Here is an 11376-nt window from a genome sequence, read left to right as displayed (position 1 = left end):
CCATCGTGGTGTTAATTGACACTTTATTTGGAACATTCACAAGCTTTTATTCATCAAAAAAGGATCAGTGTGCAACATCTGTTTCAAGTAAAACTCAGAATTAAAGTTAAAGCATCTTTAATAAAAAAAAAAAAAGTAAAAAACAAAACTTTTAAAAAATGAGTACAAACTATAAATTTAAGATTATAGTAGTTGCAGCAAAAAACTCACTTTATTCCAGAAAATAGTCTCTTTAAACGACACATTCATTAAAGGTCTTGTTTGTTACTGAAATCCTCCGTCAGTCCTGCGCTTCTTTCTGGCTCGCAGCTCCGCGAAGAACTCATGAACTGCTTCCGCTGTGACTGTCTGGAAGAGACCCATTATAACATTTGAAGTAAGTAGACAAAAACCCATCAATGAGGGGTTGAGCTTTTCTCACCTTTCTTTCAGAAACGCACTGTTCCAAAAATTCATTGAGGGAAGACGTCAGCTCGTTGATACCTGAGGTTAGAACCAAGTTAAAACTTTCATATCAAGTGACAATTTTAGGTCAAAATATGCTTCATTGTACGGCAAATCCTGGCATGCTCACCGTATAAGACTTCCAGTTGCTGCACACGGTCCATAGAGCTCAGGAGAGCCATCAGTGGGTGTTGCCCGAACGGCTCATCCAAACCTCTTTTTTCATAAGCTAGGATCGTATCGGACTGATCCATGAGAAACTGCACTTCTGCTGCCACGTAGGCTTTCTTTAAATACACAAGTTCCAAAAAAAAAAAAGCTTTAGACATTTTTTTTCATTAAAAAAGGGGTTGTATTACAAGTAAGGTCATGTTTGAAAGAGAGTTCAAATGAAATCTTGTGCCTACCTTACAGTTAGTACAGGTACAGAGCTCAGAGCGCCAGCTGTAAGGCCAGAACACAGCTCCTAGTCTTGGCCTCTCCAACCCCTGCAACTTCTTCAGCCTGCACTCCCCTGGTGTGGTATTGACCTTCGATGTCTCAGGGTGATTTCTTTTACGAGGGGAACTCCCGATTCCAGCTTCCTGAGGATGCAAAAAGGGTTGAGTGTGAGTGCCATCAGCTTTGCTGAAACATACTGACACAAAAAGCAATGCAGCTGGATGATGACGACAAGTTTACAAAAGGCAAAGTCTGTGAAGTCTGGCCAAAGCCACGTAGAAAGGAGGAGAAGCAATGCCTCATGGGTCATTTCTCTCTCAATTATCCAAAGGACGATAAGAACTTCATAACAGGATGAAGGCTGCTCTCTAACTGAGATGATTTACTCTCCAGCCCCACCTAGTGGTGAACTGTATACAAGATTAGAGTAATCAATCAGATCTTCTCACCGCCTTTCTAGATTCGTCACTGCTGGTTGATCCTTCATTCCTTGGACGTTTCTCAGGGCTTTTCTCCTCAACTTCCACTTCTACATCCTCCTCCTTGTTGGAATGACTGATTTTGATAAAAGGGGGTTCTGTAGGAGAATAACAAATCCATTCCCATCAGGTTAATGCTACTATATAACATAAATACGATTTGCTTGAAACAAGAAGGTTGGATACCAGCAAAGTGAGCGGCATACGTCCACAAGAAAGGAGCTTTGTTCATGCAAGTCTCACACACCATCTCTTGCAACTCTTCAGGTTCAACCACAGTGCAGCCCAAGTGCTGTAAATACAAGTATTTAAAACACAAAAAAAGATGAAATGGTGTTCATAATGAGACCAAATATTAAGTACTTTAGTGCTTACCTTACTGTGAAACCAATCCTCACAGATGACACACTGAATCATTTCGTCATCATCCTGAAAATAATTTCCAGTCAGATATAGTGATACATATTTACTAAATGAAACTATTTAGTAAATATACATAGTAAATATTAGACCAAAGGATTTTGTGGTTGAAGGTAATACCTGCCCATCTGTGTCTGGATATGGTCTGTCACATGTGCAATAGCAGCCACTGAAGTTGTGATTGTAGCGATTTTTATCATTTCGCTCATCTTTAGCCTGAAAACACAAAAATAGTGACATTTTAACATTTTACAGAAACTTTTTTTTTAACTTTTAATAATAGAATTCAAAGAACTCACAGGATTCAGCTGGCATTGAAAATCTCCAAATTTTCCATTTCCACAATCACAGCGAAAATGTCTACAAGAAAACAAAAAACATAATTAAAAAAAAAACAATGTAATTGAATATAGAAAAGAAAAAATGCTTCTTTTACCTTTTGGTGTAAAGTTCAAAAATGTCATGCCCATCATGGCATTTATTTGCACATGCCAGACAAATCCCAGCAGGCTCTGTGGCATCGGGGGTGCAGGTGTTGCAGGCAAATACTGCCTGCCTCTTCACATAACCCTGCAGCAAAAAAAACAATATAAAATGCCCAAATTCACAGTAAAATATTTCTGTTTTTAGCATTTTATAAAAAATGAACTATTCCATACAAGACGTTAACACGCAGAAAAACATGTTTTTAGTAATACACATATAGCAATTGTAGAGCCAAAAATATGCAAAATGGGCACAGCTGGTCCTGTGTGTTTTACCCGGGAATACGAGCAGTTTTCCGGGTCGCTTCCAGCCAGCACACACAAAGCCTGATCCAGCTCCTCATCGGTGACGAGCAAGGCATCATGAGGGTGAGAGTCCGGGAGGTTTGAGGCCATATTGCGGAGAAACGGCGTCCAAGACGAGCAGGGCTAAGAATAAAACAATCGAGTTGTGGCCCTGCACGGTACCGACTGTTGACATACGACTGTTCCGGGCGGGAGTTTAGATTCATACCACGTGGAGGAAGTGACGCAGACAGCAATTGGCGGCAAAAAAAAGTTGTTGTTTAAGTTACACTGTATATGAGCACAAAAATAGTCATGACGCATGTATTTTTATTTTATTTTAGAATATTTATTATATTTCCTTATATTATAAATCAACTAAGCTCTAATTATAAACAGCAGCAGTTGTTGGAGCTGTTTCTGCAACATAGAACATAAAAATAATAAAGAAGGAAACAATGAAACAATAACAACTAACAACAAAACAATATTAACTAACAATGAAACAATATTAACAATAAAACATTGTAGACACTAAGTCAAGTTAACCAACTAGATACAAAGCCAAAGAAAGTGGCAAATTCACGAATTTGCAACATTTTAATTTGCTGTAAAGGCTATTATATTATAAAATTTTAATATTTGCCAACTGGAAATTTTAATACAGATTTTTTTAAAGTTTAAAATTTATTAAAAAATTCTGAACCTTTTTCTCTTTTTCTTTATTTAAATATAATTATAACAAACTCTTGCGGACACAACCACGCAATGATTTGAGGCACAGCTCTCCACAAAAAGAAAAGAAAAGAAAAGAAAACACATGTATACATATATGTAATATATAAATCTTTCAGCATAAATTAACTTTCCAGGCAATTATCAATCTTGACCCAAGATTAGTAACCATTCTGTAGCAGATTTACAAATGTCATTAATAAAACGATTTGAGTTCTGAATACATTTCATATAGGATAAATTCAGTGTGGATTCATTTTTAAAGCACAGAAAAATCGATCAGTCTTTTTTCAATTTTTTTATGAATTTGATATTTTCCAAAAATCAGGAGGATGTTTACTAGTGTTGTCTCTTTTGTCAACTTACTGTTTTAAAAAAACAAAATATCTTCTTTTGTGAATTGTATAAGGTTAATTTTCTGAGCCAGTTATGAAAATCTTGCCAGAAGCTTTGGATCACTGGACATTAAAAAAATAGGTGTTGAGTTGTTTATGAAGCTGTATATGATTTTTTTTTTACCTTTAGTTGTCAGTTAACAGCCCTGAGCAATATTTAGGCAGCAGTTGTGAATTTTCAAAAATGTTTATTTTGGTAATAAAACTTCTTTGCGATTTAAAAATATATATATTATTATGAAACCCAATAGTTCATTTCCAGTTGGTGCGTTTACATGGTTTTGTACCATGATGGAAAAAGACGTTCTACACGTTTGCACAAATGTCCAGCAGGTGGCGGTACTGAACAACCTTCGCTTCAAATGCGTTAAACAGAATTCGCTCTTTCTATAAATCTGGCGACATTCCTGCAAACAACCGTGTGTTGATACATTGATGGATTTTTCCCAACTATCCCGTTTATTAATGGTGACATTGTGTCTAACCTCGTGTATTAAGTGCAAGTTTCTAGTGCGCCGTACTGGGTCTGTGAATGCATCTCTGGCTCATCTGTGGGCAGATGAGCCGGAAGTACGATCTAGCTCAAATGTTTGTCCTGCTCTTTTCTTTCTTTCTTTTTCTTTCCTTTTTTTTTTTTTTTTTTGGGGGGGGGGGTGTAAAAAATATATAAAAGTTTGGGACAAAAATATTTGTCGATACTTCAAGTCATTATCAGAAAAACAACCCATTTTTACACAACACCCTTTATTTTATTTTATTTTTTTTGTAACCTAAAATAATGCAGTTTAAAACTTATAATATTATTTGGGCATTTTGTTTAGAAACCTAGAACTACTGTGTCAAGATCAACAAGATAACGGGAGTGTCAATCATTTGTTTAGGCAACAAAGCGCTCAAATAAAAGCACGTACGTAGAGAGCTTGTGATTTCCAAGGGCGCCGTGAAAGCAGCACCAGTCCTCAGGATCCTGGGTGTGTACAGTAGGGTCAGAGCCTGAGAGAAACAGCAGAAACATCTCAACGTGAGTTCAGCTGCGCCTGTCATCTGTCACCTCGGCTCTTTCTGCTTCGTCAACACACGGACCGGGAATGGAAAACTCTCCAAGATAGTTTCTGAAGAACATAGGAGCGGAACTGTGCTAAAACTAATAGGTTAGTTAGCTCACCACCATAGGCTCTCGCTGTCATGTTAAATTAGTTAACTCACTTGCTTCATCGTATGCTAACGGTTTGTTGCTAGCTCTGTTCATTTGAGCCGCCTAAACAGGTACGCGTGCTTTCACCGCTTTGACATTTCTTTGCCTTGTTTGCGACCTAGCTTTATATTTGTTATTTGAATCGCTTAGCTGATTGTCAGTTTGCAGCTAGCCAGCTAACATTAGCAGTTAACAAGCGGTCAGTTTGCTGCCTGATGCTGAACCCACCACATCCTCTCTAATTTTATATTTTTGTAGCGCTGTTTTGGAAACAAACTGTTAGAAAGCGACAATTCTGGCCGATGGAGCAAGAATTCATAATCGAGTTGTAACTTTCGTTCAACTGGCAATCTGTTACTACACTTGCCTAGCGGTTATTTGGTGATCTCGTTCTTTCTGTCTCGCAGGTTGAGCCTGTTTTTTTTCCCTGCACAATTCACTTCCAGAAAAAAACAAAAAAAAAACACTTTTTGCTCAACAGCAGAGATGCAGACTTTCCTGAAAGGCCGGAGAGTCGGCTACTGGCTCAGCGAGAAGAAGATGAAGAAACTGAATTTTCAGGCCTTTGCTGATTTGTGCAGGTGAGCGTTTGTTTAGCTGAGTTTTGCGTTGGCACAGTAAAATTCATCATCACACACACACAAAATACATGGTTTCACACCTTTTTTAAAGGCCATGCTGGAAAATATGCCTCTAAACTTGGATTTAAATTAAACTGTTTTATTAATGTTTTCCCCCTGATTTTTCCGTTTTATAGCCTCTTCAATGCTGTAATCTTTTGAAATGTAGTCCTCTTTCAGGCCATCTTTATTTATGACTTTTTTTAAACTGCATGTATAAAATTAAAACTATACACAAAAAGGGAAAGAAAGTTGGGAATTTCTTTAAATATTAAAAGTAGAAATTAAAATGTGTTTTTTATTTTTTAAGTTCAAATACAAAAATTCATGTTTACTCTTGTGTCTGTCCTTTTTAGAATGAAACATTTTCTCCCTTCTTTACCAAAGAATGTTTTTTGTTTATTAGTTTTAAAAAAGCAACTTGAACACAATGTTTGAAAGCACATCAGTTTGATTCCAAGTTGTCCTACTGGAAAAAAAAAGACATTTTTGAGTGGGAAGAATGTTTTAAAGGTCAACAATTTTTACATAGTATGATTTTTTTTTTTTTTTTTTTTTTTTTTTTTTACTGACTAAAATTCATTTGTTTGTAATACCAGAATCCCTGGAAGATATTGAACCATTTTCAAAATCTGCAAATGTTACCTTTAAAACATTTTTTAAAATTAAATATAAAAAATTAATCTTAAAATTCTTAATCTTAAAAGTCTTAAAATTAATCAATTGTTTCACTGAGAAAAGTAAGGCTACCGTTTTTAGATTTGTTTGCTTAAATCCCACTATGTCGAGACAGGCTGCAAGTAAGAACTAAATTATCGTGAACTTAAAATCCACCGGTGAAATTTAATCACAGAACGCACAAGGACAATGGCAAGTTTATATTTAATGTCACCTGGATTTGGAAAAGTTTTATTCGTACTTTAAAAACCAATAAATCTAAAGGTTTACTTTATTACTTGTCTCATTTTACAGAGGAGGTTTCCCATAGATTTTATTGCCTGTTTGTGGATTTGTTGGTTGATTTACAACAATAATAACTTTGCTATATGACAACAAAGTTATTAGCTGATTAAAAGTGCTCTACGCTTCTCTGAACCTAGGCTCCGTGATTGTATAGGATATGAGGAATATTTTTAATCGATGGTTTTTATGGACAAGAGTGAGCACTCTTCTGACTAACGGACAATCTTGACGTGAAGCTGACTGCTGCCTTCACGTTTCAAATTTGTAAAAACTGCTGCATCAAACTGGGACAGGACAGTGTACTTTGATTGATCTGAATGTTTCTTCAGGAAGGTTGTACAAATTTAAATTTTGCCATTTTGCTTTTCAAAGCATCAAGCCCTTTTTTAGTGCCGTTTTTAACTGTAAACTCATACATTTGCCAGATTTATTCATTATGCCTTCTTTACAATTTTAAAACTATTTTTGTTATTCAGTTATCACCTTGGCCGTACTGCAGTTTATGGCTAAACATTTAAAGAATTTATCGTTTTTACTCACTATGTCCTTGACTGAAGTAAACCATTTTGCATCATATTAAATCTTTCATCTTGAAAACAGCTTTTTTCTTATTGTGATAGCATTACAATATGAAATTGTGCATTTTTGTTGTCATTGAAATTTCACAAATGTTTATTTAACAGATATAAATATCTTGTAGGCTCATATTTTTTCTTGCAATCCTGCCAAGTCATTTATATATATATATATATATATAAAATAAAAAGTGTTTTAAACATCTCAGGGTCTGAAGTGGAAATGTTGTTGATGTTCTGTTTGTCAGCAGAAAATGCACTTATCTGTACAAATGTATTACTGCTGGTTCATTGTGTCTGTCTGCTCTTTCAAAGAGCTTGAAAAGGCCAACATCAATGGGTTCTACTGTACTGGAGCTTATCTGTGTCAAACAAATGGGATTGCTTAAGATATGATTATGAGTTTTTTTCCCTTTTGCTGCAGACATGAATGTTCCTATTTGCATTGTTGGACTATGTTGGCATGTTGGATTATAGGAGAGGTTAAGGGTTTGACACCTCCCTTATTATATCATCTTTCAAAATAATGTATTTGAATGCCTACTGTCAAATCTAAAGTAAAAGTAAAACAATAGAAAGTACAATGTCAGATGAATGGAAAAAAAACAAGGACACCAAGCAGCCCCGCAAGTCATGTTGCAAAAATGTACACCAGCAGGTTGGGTTTTGTTGACAGGATTTTCACCTTTCTAACAGGGGTGTTGCCTCACCAAGTGACCTGATTAAGCCAGCACAGATTAGAACACTTTAATCCACACATTTTTAATCTCTTCATAAACCTCCGAGAACCTTTCCCTTTCTTATCCAGCCCACCCTCTCTGTGCTCAAAGCTGATGAAAGTAAATTATCAAGGTCAGATATTTAAGAAATGTGGTTTTAGTTCACAAAGGTCAGCTTTACTGCTTGTGAAAATATTTATGTGCATTATCTTTATTACTTAGTCAACAAATGACAAAACGCCGGCCACCAAAATCCTAAAACTTTTTTTTTAATGCAAAACAATGTATTACAAACGTTTTTGCTCTTTAGTATTAAAAGGGAAAATCTAAACTCGTGTGAAAAAACAATTGGCCGTAATAATCCTTAGCAACAACAGAATAGCCAATAGCTGACAATCAATCCTTGCAGTGCTGTGGAGGAATTTGAGCCCACTCATGTTTTTAGAATTGTTGTAAATCAGTGATATTGGAGAGTTTTCGAGCAGTACCTTTTGTAAAGTCATCCCACAGAACCTCAATCTGATTTATCTCAAGACTTTGAGGCCCCTCCAAAGGCTTTTTGTTCTCCCTAAGCCTTCATAACTGGGTTTCCACGCATGTTCTGAATAACTGTCCTGCTGCGGAACCAACGTGTGCTTCAGCGTCAAGTCCAGAATAGAGCTAGGACATTTAAAATGTAGTTTAATGTACTAAAGCATGCAATAAAGAAGCAAAACGGCCCCAAATCATCACACTCCCACCTCCATTTTTGACATTTTCTATAGTCTGCTTTTTCTGAAATGCTGCTACCTTCACACAAGATGCAAGGGTGTGCATGCAAATAAATAAAAAAATCAAACTTTAGTCTAGTCAGTTCACGGAAGTCTTGGGGAACAAAACTTGGACAATTCTTCACGCTGTTTTGTTTGTTGTTTTTACAGAACTGATTTATTTATTTATTTATTTTTTTATGAATTGTGCAACACAGAGCCTTTTTAGCCCAGCACAGTCATAAACCGACCTTTACTGAGTTGTGTAGGTTTCAAAGATTTTTTTCCCCCCATTTTTCATAAATGCCTCTGTTTTAAAGTTTTCTTTAATTTAATTTTGTTGATAATCTCACATATTTAAGTGAGACAATCTTGTAAAAAAAAAAAAAGGAAATGAGGACAGGAGCAAACAGTTTTTCACAACACTAAACATGACCGCTTATCTTTTTACTGGTTTCCTTCTTAATTATAATTCACTTCATATTTACATAGTGTTGCTTCCCTCTCTTCATGTAGCATGCAGCTGGCTCTGTGAGGTACATCACCCAAGACTCTGTCCTGTCTCATTCAGCTGGCTCAAAGGGGTTCCTGCTGGTCAGGACTCTTTCTGTTTATCAGTCACACAGCCCTTTTACTCCAATCCATATAGAAACAAAGAGCCTAAAGGTTCATTGGATTATATGTAAACAAGGGTCACCACATTCTGGTTTACCACATCGTACAGTTACACTGACCTGTTTCTTAAACCATTTCAAGAACATCTGACCTTAGACTTGCTTCTTTGGTGGATGTCCCATCCTCATCCTTTTCATTCGACAGGCTTTGTTACAGTGTAAGAGAGCAAATGATCTCTGTCTGATGTGGGCTGAAACTGAAGCTCAATCGACATGAAGCAGGCCAGCTGTGGAATTAAATACTCACATTACTGTGAAGCAGTGAATGGCTCCACTTTTGTTACCATGAAAGTGTAATCTCAGAAACAGCTGGTTTGGACAAGCTGATCTAGCACTGGTGTAATGTTTGCATTGTTGTTGTTGTAAGTTCTAGTAAGAAGGAGCTGGCACTTTGTGTTGTCCTGTGTGTTTTGTGTGTATGTGTTTGCCCTTTTTGTTCTGAGAAGTTGAACAACAGAAAAGCCAGTTCAGTGGGGCTTGTGGAAAAATTCTCCACCGGGTGTTTGTTGTAATTCCATTGAAGAAATGGGAACCAATAAACATTTAAAAGGGTTTAAGGACATTTGATATGCCTCTTTTTTTTGCTATTCATTTATAAAACATGTTTAATACTGACATGTCTTATGTTATATTGCATGCAATAATGTTATTTCAAAAAGTGTGTGACAACTGTTTCTGACAACACTGCTCTATTAATTTATGTTAAACTAAATATTGTCTCTTTTTTTTTTTTAGGAAAAGAGGGATAGATGTTGTTCAGGTAAGCAGATCATTGTATATTTAGTTCATTTCTTTTTTTCTATGGGTTCAAACAAAATAAAATTGCCATTTTCACTGCAGATACGATATACCACATTTGTAAGGGATGATTTGGAGAGTAATATTACTCATTAGTCCACCCCCAAGTTTTTCTTTTCTTTTTTTTTTGTACTTAGTTTGTTCACGGCTTGTAGATACAATGTTGAGGTATTTAAAACTGATCTGAAGAAGCAACATAACTGTAGTTTAGTCTCAATGATCTTCTGTTTTAGTTTCATGAAGTGGGATAGTTTTAGGTCCAGTTTTATTACTTAAGTGCCACACTATTGAGGTGACTCTACAACAAATCTATTTTTTACATACTCAGATATTTCTTTTAAAAAAATGTATCCCATGATCCTATAATCCTGGTGTTAATAGATCTGCCTTCGCTCATCATTTTGTATTTGAAATTGGTTTATTTCAAGCAATCAAAACAAAAAAATACTAAAGAAGACCAAGAGAAACAGCTTTACAGACTTTGTAAACCCTCTTTTCTGTGCGTTGTGAATGGAACCGTCTTGCCCTCTACTGTCACCTCTGTTGCTGCTGTGTACGATTGTGAGGTACGAAAAGAGGCCAAATGAGCAACGTCTGAATCAGAAAACATGCCATTCACTCATAAGAAGCTGCTGTCCGCTGATGTTATGCTGTCGGTTGCCATGAGGAAGAGACCATAGTCTGGCGCCAGAACTCTTTTTGACTCGATTGATAACAAGGAAATGGAAATGAGAACTTTTTTTTTTTTCTGATAAACTGTAACATGACCGATCTGGAAAAAACAGCTGCACTTTAGTCATAAGAATATGATTTGTAGGAATGGTTACTCATTTTAAGGGAGTGAGAGTTTGTCATTTTTTAAACTTTAAAGTTAGTAGGGAGCTGCTTCTTAAGGTATTAAAAGTGCTTTTGTTGGGGGTAAATTTAACTTTTTAGTGAGTTTCTACCTTTTGAATATTTTGTGTTTAGAACGTAATGTGCTAGAAATGTCTTATTTGAGCCACTATCTAGCTGTAGTCAAGGTACCTGGGTTGAGTTCACATAAGTACAGGCCTCTGGAACAAAAGTTTAACTGGAAATCATTCAAACCACCTCACAGCTGAAAGTAAACACAGCGGCACACAGAGAAACTCAGAACGATTGTCACCATGTCTAAAGCGGTTGGGTGCTTTGCTGTTATAATCTAAATTTTCTATTTATTAGCTCCTCTCTTATTTAGTTTATTTTATTTGTTTATCTTTGAAGCTCTTGTGCTGTAGCTATCAGCCTTGTCTCAGCCTTGTCCTGGGAATTGTCCCAAAGTAAGCAGGGCTTTGTTTCCCACTGCACAGTCACCCTCTCCTGGGAGACCACGGATCCTCATGGACTCTCAGAAAGTAGCAGCTATGTGTATTCAACT

The 11376-nt window shown here is 36.2% G+C and overlaps 2 protein-coding genes across 10 annotated transcripts in view; one reads left to right on the top strand and one right to left on the bottom strand.

Annotated features, from left to right (window-relative positions):
• Positions 1–6: 6 nt before the first annotated feature.
• ubr7 (ubiquitin protein ligase E3 component n-recognin 7 (putative)) lies at positions 7–4721 on the bottom strand. 3 transcript variants are annotated; one of them, XM_011490362.3, is made up of 12 exons: positions 4596–4721; positions 2546–2666; positions 2221–2354; positions 2084–2144; positions 1905–2000; positions 1740–1793; positions 1551–1656; positions 1335–1462; positions 852–1028; positions 575–731; positions 422–483; positions 7–348 (listed from the first exon to the last, which is right to left on the bottom strand). In XM_011490362.3, the coding sequence occupies exons 1-12, from the start codon at positions 4697–4699 to the stop codon at positions 265–267; spliced, it is 1284 nt and encodes a 427-aa protein (XP_011488664.1). In that variant the 5' UTR covers positions 4700–4721; the 3' UTR covers positions 7–264. The 3 variants fall into 3 exon arrangements, with proteins under 3 accessions (XP_011488664.1, XP_023807639.1, XP_004082343.1); XM_023951871.1 differs by having other exon boundaries at positions 1338–1462; XM_004082295.4 differs by lacking the exon at positions 4596–4721 and having other exon boundaries at positions 2546–3026.
• itpk1 (inositol-tetrakisphosphate 1-kinase) overlaps positions 4617–11376 on the top strand; it is a 25453-nt gene continuing 18693 nt past the window's right edge. The window contains exons 1-3 of one of the 7 annotated variants that reach the window (XM_011490365.3): positions 4617–4705; positions 5361–5460; positions 9915–9939. In XM_011490365.3, the coding sequence (XP_011488667.1) occupies positions 5366–5460; positions 9915–9939 (120 nt within the window). In that variant the 5' untranslated portion in view covers positions 4617–4705; positions 5361–5365. Of the gene's footprint in view, positions 4951–5360; positions 5461–9914; positions 9940–11376 lie in introns of all 7 variants that reach the window. The other 6 variants (XM_020713469.2, XM_004082294.4, XM_020713468.2 and 3 more) reach the window with 6 other exon arrangements.

Source organism: Oryzias latipes, chromosome 22 (genome assembly GCF_002234675.1).
Source record: "Oryzias latipes chromosome 22, ASM223467v1".
NCBI lineage: Eukaryota > Metazoa > Chordata > Actinopteri > Beloniformes > Adrianichthyidae > Oryzias > Oryzias latipes.
This window is presented reverse-complemented; position numbering and strand designations above follow the sequence as displayed.